At 43.6% G+C, this 13,797-nt stretch overlaps 1 protein-coding gene across 1 annotated transcript; it reads right to left on the bottom strand.

Annotated features, from left to right (window-relative positions):
* Window positions 1-3,157: 3,157 nt before the first annotated feature.
* LOC306936913 (uncharacterized protein) lies at window positions 3,158-5,714 on the bottom strand. Its single transcript, XM_079520578.1, has 2 exons — window positions 5,479-5,714; window positions 3,158-4,106 (listed from the first exon to the last, which is right to left on the bottom strand). The coding sequence occupies exons 1-2, from the start codon at window positions 5,695-5,697 to the stop codon at window positions 3,972-3,974; spliced, it is 354 nt and encodes a 117-aa protein (XP_079376704.1). The 5' UTR covers window positions 5,698-5,714; the 3' UTR covers window positions 3,158-3,971.
* Between the last annotated feature and the right edge of the window lie 8,083 nt (window positions 5,715-13,797).

The raw sequence follows: 13,797 nt of genomic DNA, 5'->3' as shown, positions 1-13,797 counted from the left end.
CACTAGAACCACAACGGAAAAAAGGAGTAGCCTATTGTAAGGATTATTGTTTTATCCTTTTGATGACAGCTATACATTGTACAAATACAGTAATATGTTCATGCATGTACTTTTTGACAATATAGATGTCAGTCAATCATTCAATCAATAAAAGCCCTGAATGAAGATGTTGAGTCGTGAAAACACAGTCCATTATCACGTTTTACTTCATGAGGGCTACTATACAAATGGCCGATGTGTGTGGATATATACTGTATGCCAGTCAGTGGAAGGTTATTGGATTCAAATGTAGGCACATTTCATATAGCCTACGGTAAACAAACACATTTCATATAGCCTACGGTAAACAAACACATTTCATATAGCCTACGGTAAACAAACAGACACATTTCATACAGCCTACGGTAAACAAACACATTTCATATAGCCTACGGTAAACAAACAGACACATTTCATACAGCCTACGGTAAACAAACACATTTCATATAGCATACGGTAAACAAACAGACAATAAAAGATCCATCTGATCCATAGCCTAATTGTAATTATTATAGATAAATAAATCAAATGAATAAATATAAAAAATAAACACTTTGTCCGTTTCATAATCTGAGGCATGCTGTCTGTTGATGGGCATTTAGCACTTTCTAGTCCACTATATTCAAATGTCTTTCTATACTCTTCAGCACCTCTCCTCCTTGCCTATTTGCCAATGTATTCTCTAGAAAAAAGCTTTCGCACAGCTAGAAATAACTGCGTAGGCTAGTGGACATCAATGATAAGAATAATGATACACACTGAGAATCTGCTCGGTAGCCTACATGAGTTTTTACTTTTAATAAGGCAATGTTTCGTTCCCTCCGGACCTTCTTCAGGCAACCAAAGTATTCTGCGATGCCATGTGTACCCATTTCCTACCACCATCTCTGAGTGCCATCAACATTGTTTTTTTGGGTTTTTTAGGTTAATGACATAATCTGTTCCCATATCTGTTTTCACTCTCAATATACTCCTCAATGCTTGTGTTTTAAAGATAATCAGTGAATAACAAAAATTATCCATTCATTGTCAATGGGAATTTAATGTTTGTGTAGGACAAAAATAGGCACACTCAGATGTAGATATAGGATGTATTGTTCACAGTAGTTATGGGGTAAATACAACACATCTTTGATAACATTTCTGTAATGATAAAAAGCACACATAGAGGACCTGTAGTGTTGAAACCTTTATTAAACCAAGAAAACAAACACATTATCAATATTTCCATCACCCTAACCCAGGTATAAAAGGGTTTCTTTAAAGGGACACTTCACCCTTTTTGCAAATAATAATAATATGTTAATGACGTTTAGAAGATTTAGAACACTTTCCTGGGGGTCTTTATGTGTGTAATATGTGGTTTTAGATATTTTAGATTTTAGCAGTGAGCCCAGTGTCTCTGATGTCATCGACACTGGACTACACCGCTTCCTTCCTGGACTACAATTCCTATAATGCTTTGGTGCACTGCTCCTCCTTGTGGATAGGGGGAGGGCTGTCTTACTGAGACAACATGTAGTCCAGGAAGTAAGTGAGCCCAGTGTCGATGGCCTCACTGGGCACTGGGCTCACTGATAAAATCTAAAATATCTAAACACACATAAAGACCCCCAGGAAAGTGTTCTAAATCTTCTAAACGTCATTAACATATATTTCTGTGTCCCTTTAAGTTCCGGAAAAAAAAACACCTCAATAAACACACTAATCTCTGTAGACTATAAACAATCAAAGTAATTAAAAAAAAAACTAACTCAACCATCTCTGGAATCGACCATATTATGTACTATGATAATGTAACAATGTAAAGAACACACATGTCAACACACAGTGAACAGCTACACAAACCCAGCAGCTTGTCAGCACTTTACTGCACCATAATTTACTGCATATCAATGAACATAATAATTACTGCATAAATATTAATGAATATGACTTGTTAAAATCCTGACCAATGTGGACACACACACACTGATGCTCATATTGTACTACCAGTAACCTATGAGCTGGAGGGAATAATACAAGAGAAAATAAACATGACATTCCACAATGTTGAATAGAAAATAAGATCCATACACAAGATAAAACAAAAATACATCACAAGAAACTATTAACGTGTGTTTTATTCAGTCATGTTTGTCAGATTATGTAATTCCTCTGCTTTTGAATCATTGTCATCCTAGATTAGACTGCCTGATCATATGTGACTAAATTTGACTGAGGGACTGCCATTGGATTTTGGATCAAATTGACATATTGGTTGTTCAGTTTGACCCACCAGTTTTGGAGATATGGCTTATAGAGTAATGTCTTACAGAAAACAATAAGTTGTGAAAACAGGCTTGAAAGGTTCACTTCTGTGGTCTCTAACATTACACCTAGCTACATTTATTTCATATTTCATATTTACATGTCGATTTCAGCTCTGACTGACACTTATTTCAGACATGCTCTATTATGTGAAGAGTCTGCCTGTGCTATTAAAACAAAATCTCCTCTGGTGAAAAGCTGTAATTTGCGCGATGGCAGTCTCTCAGTCAAATCTGGTAACATATGTCTTACAGGCTTTCCACCCGTATGAGTCATCATGTGTGATTTTAGATGACCCGTCCCAGTAAAGCCTTTACCACATACTGTACAAGAGAAGGGCTTTTCACCCGTATGAGTCATCATGTGTGATTTTAGATGACCCGTCCTAGTAAAGCATTTACCACATACTGTACAAGGAAATGGCTTTTCACCCGTATGAGTCATCATGTGTGATTTTAGATGACCCGTCTTAGTAAAGCATTTACCACACACTGTACAAGAGAAGGGCTTTTCACCTGTATGAGTCCTCATGTGTAATTTTAGATTACCCGTCCGAGTAAAGCCTGTACCACATACTGTACAAGTATAGGGTTTTTCACCCGTATGAGTCATCATGTGTGTTTTTAGAACACTTTTCTGAGTAAAGCCTTTACCACAAACTGTACAAGTATAGGGTTTTTCGCCTGTATGAGTCCTCATGTGTGTTTTTAGATCACATTTCTGAGTAAAGCCTTTACCACAAACTGTACAAGAGAAGGGCTTTTCACCCGTATGAGTCATCATGTGTACTTTTAGATTACCCGTCACATTATAGCCTTTACCACATACTGTACAAGGAAATGGCTTTTCGCCTGTATGAGTCCTCATGTGTGTTTTTAGATCACATTTCTGAGTAAAGCCTTTACCACAAACTGTACAAGTATAGGGTTTTTCGCCTGTATGAGTCCTCATGTGTACTTTTAGACTACACGTCATAGTAAAGCCTTTACCACATACTGTACAAGAGAAGGGCTTTTCACCCGTATGAGTCATCATGTGTACTTTTAGACTACCCGTCACATTATAGCCTTTACCACATACTGTACAAGGAAATGGCTTTTCGCCTGTATGAGTCCTCATGTGTAATTTTAGATGACCCGTCTTAATAAAGCCTTTACCACATACTGTACAAGAGAAGGGCTTTTCACACTCTGTACAGCTAAAAGGTTTCTTCCCTGTGTGAATTATTGTGTGTCTATTTAGGACACCCTTCTGATTAAACATTTTTCCACACTCTGTACAACTAAAAGGTTTCTTCCCTGTGTGACTCCTCATGGAGTCAGGTTGTTTTGATGATTTAAGGTCCTGGGACAGCTTGCGCTGTCCTCCCACATTTTGTGTGTTTTGTGATTTCAGTGTGTTTAAAGCTGACTGATCTGTCCTAGTCGCCTCTAACTCATCACTGTCTTCAGTGTCAGATTCAGAACAGTGTGAAGAGAGGAGCTGCTCATCACTAGTTGGTTGTGATGTTCCACAGTCCTCTACATCAGCTTGTGTTTTCATGTGTTCAGTTGAGGTGCCGGCTACAGGATCTGTCTCTCTGTTTTCATCATCATCATCTTCACTTTTCACTGCTAGTAATGTCAATGTTGGTCTTTGAAGTAGCTCCTCCTGTTCTTCTTTAATGTGTGGAGGTTGTGGTTCCTCCTGGGCCAGACTGGAGCTCCTCTCCTCTTCAGGTGGAGCCTCCTCTTTACACACAGGGAGGTGCAGAAGGTCTAGGAAAAAATAATACAAAGAGACTCTATAAAAGGTTTGAATCTTGTAGTGCAGAGTAGTGGCTGTAAGAGGTATTAACAGATTGAAAAATTGAATATTGAAATGTGACGGTGAACTGACTGCGCTCTGTGCTGTAAATAATGTGGCCGTTGTTTGTTTACATTGCAGCACTCTCATAGAAGATGTGAGACGAGCTGAATGAGAGGTCATCAGAGGTCATCAGGGTTTCGGGTCTCCCAACATCATACCCCTCACTCAGGTGACCCAGCCGGGGTGATCAAGTCCCGACTTACGTCCCAGTAGCTACCCTCGATCAGTCCCATTAGGGACAATCCAGGGCCACACAATCCGTTCCTCCTGAACTACTCTGCCGGGACTGGGAGGTACCATTCTGGCGCGTGGAAGGACTAGGCTCTGTGGGTTGACTCCTGTCCGGGCCCCTCCTACGTCTCACCAGGTCCACTCCTGCTCTCACCAGGTCAGGCCCTGTGCGTTGCACCAGACTCCCAGCACCAGGCACTTTATTCAGGAATGGTGGATTTTCGAGCCGCAACGGTTCCGCAGGCTCCACCTTGCCCTTGGTGGTGCAAATTGCTTTACCCAGCTAACCCTTTTCACTGTTTTTAATGTTTTTAGCTCTTAGTGTTTATTTCTTTTTCCTAATAAAGTTTTTATTTTTGTTGTTACCCCTGCCCCCCATGTAAAGCATCTTTGTTTACTCAGAAAAGCGCTATATAAGTTTGAGATATTATTATTATATTTATTCCATCTAGCCTTTATGTCTATGGTCATTATTATTTAGAAAGTAAAAGTAGTAGTAAAAGTTAATAGTAAGCCTTGCCGAGCCATGAGGCCCATGGGCAGGAGCCTATCTCCTGTTTCTGTAGCGTGAGGCAGCTTGATGTACAAGTACACCCCCTAGACATGACGCTAGTATATCGCAGGGACTTACCCCAAATCCAACCCTTGATGCTGAGTGCCAAGCAGGGAGGCACTGGGTCCCATTTATATAGTCTTTGGTATGACCCGGCCGGGGATAGTTAATAGTATACTGAAGTAGAATTAACTGCAAAGCTTCAGTGAACGCATTAATACATTTACAACCAAACCATTGTCCCATTCAGAATACATTTAGATCAATGCATCGATGTAGTCACATTGTTAATGCTTAAGTCGATAACCGATTCATATTGGTTCATATATTTACACCTTCAGTACCGACCCACTGTCACCAATAAAATAAATAGACATCTTTACACCCTCAGTACCGACCCACTTTCACCAATAAAATAAATAAAGACATCTTTACACCCTCAGTACCGACCCACTTTCACCAATAAAATAAATAAAGACAGATTGCTTTAAACTTACTGGGATCCATGTGGTCTTCAGGTTCATGTTTAAGGTAGTCTTCAGGTTCCTGTTTAAGGTGGTCTTCAGGTTCCTGTTTATGGTGGTCTTCAGGTTCCTGTTTAAGGTGGTCTTCAGGTTCCTGTTTAAGGTGGTATTCAGGTTCCTGTTTAAGGTGGTCTTCAGGTTCCTGTTCAAGGTGGTCTTCAGGTTCCTGTTCAAGGTGGTCTTCAGGTTCATGTTCAAGGTGGTCTTCAGGTTCCTGTTTAAGGTGGTCTTCAGGTTCATGTTCATGGTGGTCTTCAGGTTCCTGTTTAAGGTGGTCTTCAGGTTCCTGTTTAAGGTGGTCTTCAGGTTCCTGTTCAAGGTGGTCTTCAGGTTCCTGTTTAAGGTGGTCTTCAGGTTCATGTTCATGGTGGTCTTCAGGTTCCTGTTTAAGGTGGTCTTCAGGTTCCTGTTTAAGGTGGTCTTCAGGTTCCTGTTCAAGGTGGTCTTCAGGTTCCTGTTTAATAGAACCAGTCGTGGCTGGAGAACTGATCTTCACCTGCAGACTGGACTCCACACACTGCTCTAAAATGAAGGAATACAATAAATACTTTAAAGATGGAGTTTCCAGTTTTTCACGTGTCTATGAGGTGACAGTACTTCATTAGACCCCCTGGTGTGTTTCGTATGTGCAATGGTGTATTCCCTTTGTATTTAGGGTGTCTTCCTGGAGGCTGGAACCCTTGACAGTCATTGAAATAAACACTGATGTGTGTCGTAAGTGTGACGTATAATTAGCGCACGCACCCACGCACCTCCCCCTATATTTTTTAATACGACAACCTCTGTGGGCAGAGCTGCCACATACGCAAGTGTGCATTTTGAACACAGCGGTGGCAGGGTGCTCTGAGTCTGTACCAAACTGTGTGACAGCTGTCAGTCATTTGATTTTGACACATTACCAGCTGACAGCAGGCGTGAGCAATGGCTGAATTAAGCAATATTACACGAGAGGGTGTTCTTTATCGTCATTAATGCACGCCTGCGGTGCCGTAGGAACTCGCCAGAAAGTAGCAGGTCATAACATGTCGCTTGTTAGATTAGAATCGATAAAGTGATATTTGATTTTATAATACCTGCGAGAGTGTCACAGCTCATCTCCCAGTCTAGTAAGGTCAATGATGACACATCAGCCTCCTGTTCCTCTTTAATGTGTGGAGGTTGTGGTTCCTCCTGGACCAGACTGGATGTCCTCTGATGTTGTGGAGGTTGTGGTTCCTCCTGGACCAGACTGGATCTCCACTTCTCATATTCAGATGAAACCTCTTTACACACAGACAGAAGGAGGAGAGAATAGGTTAGCATCAGCTCAACAACTCAAATGCTTTTTTATCATGTCAGGATGACATTGTTTAAAAAACACAAGTAGAGGCTCCTGGAATAGACAAGCCTGTGTCTGTGTGTCCGCACTTGTTTTGGTTTTTTTCTTCATCTGAACAACTATTCTCTATGAGGCAATAAGGGCCTTTCTCTGCCCCAACCCTCCCATTTGTTTATATTGTGTTTAGGATCCAAGATGGCCGCAGCACCAGGAGGGGGTGGGGCGGAGGTGAGGGGGTGGGGTCGACATATGTCCTTACTGGGCTGCGTTCACACATTCAAGACACCAGTCTTGTGTCTGCGTTTAATGGCTGCTCCAATGCATTTCCAATGGAAGCCCATATGGTTTGACCAAACATTTTGTTTGATGGGGAGGAGGGGGGCAGAACACATCCATCAAAGCTGTGTTCAGACACAAGGCAAGTGTCTTGAATGCAGCCCAGTAAGGGCATATGTTGACCCCGCCCACTCACCTCCGCCCCACCCCCTCCTGGTGCTGTGGCCATCTTGGAAACTAAACACATGGGAGAAGGGTGGGGCCGAGAAAGGCCCTTATTCTATGGGCAATATCGGTAGAAGGCGCAGTGGAGTAACTAAAGGTCTTTTTTTCCCGGTACAAATTATAAATTGTACCTGCAGTGTGTAGTTTGGTGTGTGTGTATGTGTGTGTGTAACTGCAGTGTGTAGTTTGGTGTGTGTGTGTGTACCTGCAGTGTGTAGTTTAGTGTTGTGTCTAACACATACCTGCAGTGTGTAGATCGATGTCCATATCAAAATCAATGTCCAGCAGTTTGTTTTGTTTCTCCAGCAGAATCTCTAGTGTCTCCATCTCTCTCTGGAAGAGGCTGCACATCCACACTGCGGCCACACGGAGGCGCTCCAATACAAACACTCTGACATGATCATCAAGCTTCACACAACAAACATCAGGACCACGCTGCTGTTTGTCCAAAACACACAATATGTCCTCTCCCACCACTGACGTCATGTGTTCATGTATCTTCAGCCGTACAGACTCCATTTGACTCGTTTTACCTCCTTTAGGAGACATTTACACAAAATAGACTCTTCGAAACTACCGCTGTTTCCTTGGCTTCAACGCCGACAAATTTAACTCGATGCTGGGCTGAATGAGTGAGGATACACCGCTGGAGTGCCAAGAGATGATTTCGGGTCGTCACGTTTCAGTGACACCGAAGAACCGACTTAATGTAATATAAACATAGGCTATATAATGTGTAAATGTTTCTGTTCCTACTGTAATATAGAATGTGTGTTAAATATACTTATAACTTATAGGCAATAGTGTGTAAGAGACTATCTTCCAAACTACCGCTGTTTCCTTGGCTTCAACGCCGACAAATGGAACTCGAAGCTGGGCTGAATGAAGGAGGAAACACCGCTGGAGTCCCGAGACCGAGATGGCTTCAGTTGTTAAGACTCGGCCGTACCTTGAGCTAGCTCTCCTGGCGTGGCTGCTCCAGAGAGTTGGAGGTCGGGGGTCGATTCCAGCTCAGGGTGATAAACGTTACGTTGTTAAATATACTTAGAACTTATAAAATGTGGAAAATGTCTCTTTTCTCTAGATGAGGATCAACAAAGAGCTTCTCTCCGATTCCGCCATTACACATTCACACAACACGCATCGACTTCCGGTTCAACCGACGAACCGGAAGTCGATGTGTGACACTGTCACACCGAGCATGCGCCGCTGCCTCTATGCTGCCACCTGGTGGGGGAGGTGTGTAACTGTTACTGAATACATGATTGTAAGGATGAATGAATGGACTGGACTGCCTTCCACTAGCTTCAGGAATAACATGAATGTTAAACAATGTTACTGAATACATGGATGGTGATTGATGATTGACATTCTTTATTTATAGGAATACTAAACCCTTATCTTGTTTAAAGAGCACACCACCAATAAGCCATGAAACAACAGGTAACAGAGTATGTGGAATGCGACATCGTGAAAACATAATCTTCTTCCCACTCTGCATGGAAGTGATATGTTTTAGGCTTCTTTGCCGCACACATCTTGATATATGATTGATATCCTTTTGATTTGTTTAATTGTTAACAACACAACAGACCATGCAGACTTGATCTTGATATCAAAAATCTGCCCATATGATGGGAAGGAGAACATGAGGTCCCGGGGGACACAGGAAGGAGAACATGAGGTCCCGGGGGACACAGGAAGGAGAACATGAGGTCCCGGGGGACACAGGAAGGAGAACATGAGGTCCCGGGGGACACAGGCAGGAGAACATGAAGTCCCGGGGGACACAGGAAGGAGAACATGAGGTCCCGGGGGACACAAGCAGGAGAACATGAGGTCCCGGGGGACACAGGAAGGAGAACATGAGGTCCCGGGGGACACAGGAAGGAGAACATGAGGTCCCGGGGGACACAGGCAGGCAACCTCCGTCATGGCAACACCAAGAGGCTGAGTGAGATGAAGACACCCATGTTTCCTCCGGCCTGGAATAAAGATGCTCCACACTAACTTGGCCCATGTCATTGGACAGTAAAATTAGCAATAATGTTCTCATTACAATGTAAACATTAACAAATATATAATATTGATCAAGGATTTTCTTTACAATCTGCCATTTAAGCCCCAAAAGCCACCCCCTCTGCACGAGCCTGGAGTGGAGTGGAGATGTGTGACACTGAATATGTTACTCGTACTGACTTACAGCATGATGAAATTGAAACTGTGTGGGTTGAATTAATTTTCAAAAAGGCTAAATCAGTATTAGTGGGCACCGTCTACAGACCGCCTGACCAACATGGGTTCTATGATATACTTGAGGGGTGCTTAGCTGAGGAGGAATGTGTAGAGAAAATCCTGATTGGCGACTACAATACAGACATGCAACGTAAGGAAGCACCTGTGTTTAAGTCATTCAGTAAGTTCTGTGATCTACATAGTGTCAGTCAGCTAATTACCCAACCCACTAGAGTGTGTGATTCTACTCAAACTGTCATTGATCTCATTCTGTCCTCGGACAAATCCAGAATCTCCAAGAAAGGGGTTATTGTATGTGGGCTTAGTGATCATTTTATGATATTCTGTACCCGCAAAATACAAAAACTTAAGACCGGCTGCCACAAAACAGTCATATCAAGGGACCTCAAAACCTACTCTAGTGAGGTCTTTAACCAAGTATTGGAGAGTCTGGATTGGTCCGATGAGCTTAAAAGCACACTTGTCGAAGAAGCTTGGCTTGGCTTCAAAACCAAATTTACATCAGTACTGAACAACATGGCTCCTTTGAGAACCACCAGGGGCAAAACCCGCTCGGAACCATGGATGAATTCGGACATACTGGCTGCAATGAAAGCCAGAGACAAAAAATGCTCTGAAGTTCTAAAATGCAAGTCAAAGCTAGCCAAGCGCTTCGACAGTGTTCGCCAAGCTCGTTTGAACAACCTAAATACACAACGAATCAAACTACGAAACAGTGTAACTGCCATGACCAAATCAGCTAAAAGTAACTTCATTAATGATAAAGCTCAGGAAAACAAAAACAATCCTCATGAGCTCTGGAAGCTACTAAACAATCAACTAAGCTATGGTCAGAAACTAAAAACCAGATTTTCGAACATAAACATCAAATCTGACAACACTCTCATCACTGACAACCTTGATGTGGCCAACTACTTGAATATCTTCTTTACAAACATAGCAACAACTCTGGTTAACAAACTGCCCTCCCACTCTGGGCTCTTTGGTGTAGAGCACATTACAACCTTCTACAAAAACCTAGGTGTTTGTAAAGACGATTTTAAACTAGTTATGGTAACAACTGATGAGATAATTAAGAAACTGAGTGCCCTCCAACCCCACAAGGCCACAGGCCATGACAACATTCCCTCCAAATTTCTCAGAGACTCAGCCATCTCTATAGCTCCAATCATCACCCACATAGTAAACCTCTCCATCAAACAGGGACAGGTCCCCCAAGATTTCAAACTGGCCAAAGTAACCCCCCTGCACAAGAAAGGGAGTAAATTAGACCCCGGCAACTACCGCCCTATTTCTATTCTTAGTTCCATCTCGAAAGTGATGGAAAAAATAGTCTATGAACAGGTTGAAAAGTATCTTGCCACTAATAAATTATTGTACGAGTTCCAATCTGGCTTCAGAACATCCCACTCCACTGACACATGCCTTCTCTATTTGAGCGACCACATCAAACAAGAGGTGGACGCTGGCAAATACTGCGGCATGGTCATGCTGGACCTCCAAAAGGCTTTTGACACCGTGAACCACTCCATACTGGTTAACAAGCTAAAAGCAATTGGTTTCGATAGCACATCAGTGAGCTGGATGCAATCCTACCTGGAGGGGAGAGAACAGATGGTGGAAGTGAACGGAACACTGTCCCCCCCCCCTCCCAGTGAGCTGTGGCGTTCCACAAGGAAGCATACTAGGGCCTCTACTGTTCCTAATATATGTAAACGACATGACTTCAGCCTGTGACTGCAACTTGTTCCTGTTCGCAGATGACTCAGCACTGCTGGTCTCGGACAGGGACAAACTGCAGGTTGAAAATGCCCTCAGCTCTGAACTTGGTAGAATCTGCACCTGGCTCGCTGATAACAAACTATCTTTACACCTGGGAAAAACTGAATCCATTCTCTTTGGCTCTATTAGTAATCTCAGCAAGGCAAATGGCTTCTTGGTTAGAGTGGGTGACAATGTTATCACACGTAAAGATGAAATTACCTACCTAGGTTCCATCCTGGAGGCTAATCTTTCCGGTGATAAAATGGCCACCAACGTAATCAAAAAAGTCAACCATAGAACAAGATTCCTCTACAGGATCTCCTCACTGGTCAACAAAAACACCTTGAAGACCTTAACAGGAGCCCTTGTACAGGGTTTCTTTGACTATGCATGCACCTCCTGGTACCACAGCACCTCAAAGGCCCTTAAAACCAGGCTCCAGACTTCCCAAAACAAACTGGTCAGGCTCCTACTTGATCTAGCCCCCCGAACCCACCTCACCCCTGCCCACTTCGACAGGCTGGAATGGCTTAGGGTCGACGACAGAGTACAGCAACTTGCAATGGGTCTGGTCCACAAGATTCGATACACCACCAAGATACCCATGTACCTGTCTAGATACTTCCTTAATGTACACCAAATAGAATAAATATAGCTACAATGGAATAAATCAATCAGTAGAGAAAGGCAATATATATACACAATAAAAATGTAATACCTTTAAGGTTAAGGTGTACTGACTGAGGCAACAAATGAATATTGGACAATTTAAATAAAGCATGTCCCTGGAGAGCATAATATCCAATACATGTGGTGGGCCGTCAGGGCCAGCAAGGCCTTCTCTGCTGGCCCTGCACTTGCCTGATGCAGAATAATACGTTTTTCTTTTTAACAGATATTATTGTATTTAATATTGTATTTATTTCGCTGCCACTGCACTGTTTCTCACTCAGACAGGCTGGATGCTCTGCTTCCATTCTGTTGCCTGAATCATTCTGTGATTGAGAGGTTCCTTAGCCAATCAGATTTCGAGTTTGCCCTGCTGGGCGTTTTCTTTCAAGCTGGCCTTTGGTGACGTTGACGTCTTGCTTGGATCCCATCGCTGGGGGGGAAATATTGTCCAATGAGAAAAGAGAACTGTGTGTTTGAAACATTCTGTGAGTTCCCATCTGTGGGTTGATTGAGCTCGCTAAATTAACAGATTTAACTCACAAACAAACACCAAAAATGGCTGGTCTAGGAGAACAAACTGTGGTGGTGGATTTACAGTCAAAGCCCTTTTCGAGAAAGAAGGACTTCAAGAAGGGTCGGCATGATATGATCAGCCATGGTAAGGATATTATTACAATTCAAAGGGCTTTATTGGCATGAGAAAACATTACATGCGATGCGATACGATGCAGTTTATTGATCGTTTTATGGCCGGGTCCGGGTTGAAGAGAAAAACTAATTATACGTTAGTACCCGGGCCGGCTGGGCGCTGGCTATGCGCTATGGTTGTTGTGAATTTGTGGCTGGTGCTCACTGGCCGATCCTCTCTCAAACTCAGTGCGGCAGTGCCCACTTGGTTGTAACGCTGCGGAGGCGGAGCGCTCTCTCTCTCTCTCTCTCTCTCTCTCTCTCTCTCTCTCTCTCTCTCTCTCTCTCGCTGTGTGCGTGTGTGCTGTTTAGTCCCCCGGTAATTACAGTACATTTCAAGTACAACTCAATACAAAAACTGTTAACAGTGAGTGGACACCATAAAGCATTACACTTGTTTACAATAGGGCCCGCCAGGGCCGGTTGGCACCTAGGTGGCGCTATAAGCGAGATCTGTAGAGTGCGCCCCCCCTCGCGCGCGTGCATGGGCGGGGACTCCGCACGCGCGCGCGGCCGTCCGTAGGTGCCCTTTGAGAGCAGTATTGAAGGAGTCAAGGGATTCGCATGTCTTAATGACTGTTGGTAGGGCGTTTCACATTTTGGTGGCATAGGAGCGAAATTAATTTAATTCCTTGTTTGTGCCGAATCTGGGTTGCACATGGTTTGTTGAACTCCCTCTGGTGTTGTGGGTGTGGACTTCGTTGACATTAAGGAAGTATTTAGACAGGTACATGGGTATCTTGGTGGTGTAGTGAATCTTGTGGACCAGATCCATTGCAAGGTGCTGTACTCTGTCGTCAACCCTAACGCCAGGGCTCCACCGGACGCGTTGCGTCTCCGTCGCGTGCGTCAAAAAACGCACCGGTTCAATTTTAATGCACGCGTTGCGTCTCCGTCAACGCAACGCAACGCGGGCAGTGGAGCCACCCTTCATTGATTAAAAAGGGAACATTCCCTGACGGTGACGGAGACGCGACACTGACGCGACGCTGACGCGCCCGGTGGAGCCCGGCCGTAAGCCATTCCAGCCTGTCAAAGTGGGCAGGGGTGAGTAGCCTGACGCCAGGGCTCCACCGGACGCGTTGCGTCTCCGT

The sequence above is a fragment of the Electrona antarctica genome, assembly GCF_951216825.1.
Source record: "Electrona antarctica genome assembly, chromosome: 14".
In the NCBI taxonomy this organism is placed as follows: Eukaryota; Metazoa; Chordata; class Actinopteri; order Myctophiformes; family Myctophidae; genus Electrona; species Electrona antarctica.
This window is presented reverse-complemented; position numbering and strand designations above follow the sequence as displayed.

What these genes read in the sequence shown, in the direction of transcription:
- LOC306936913 (XM_079520578.1), bottom strand. Translation starts at nt 5,697, where the DNA reads ATGAACCTGAAGACCACCTTGAACAGGAACCTGAAGACCACCTTGAAC. An exon ending in TGAAGACCACATGGATCCCA is followed by an intron (nt 4,107 to 5,478) that starts GTAAGTTTAAAG and finishes ATTTTTTCCTAG; the next exon opens with ACCTTCTGCACCTCCCTGTG.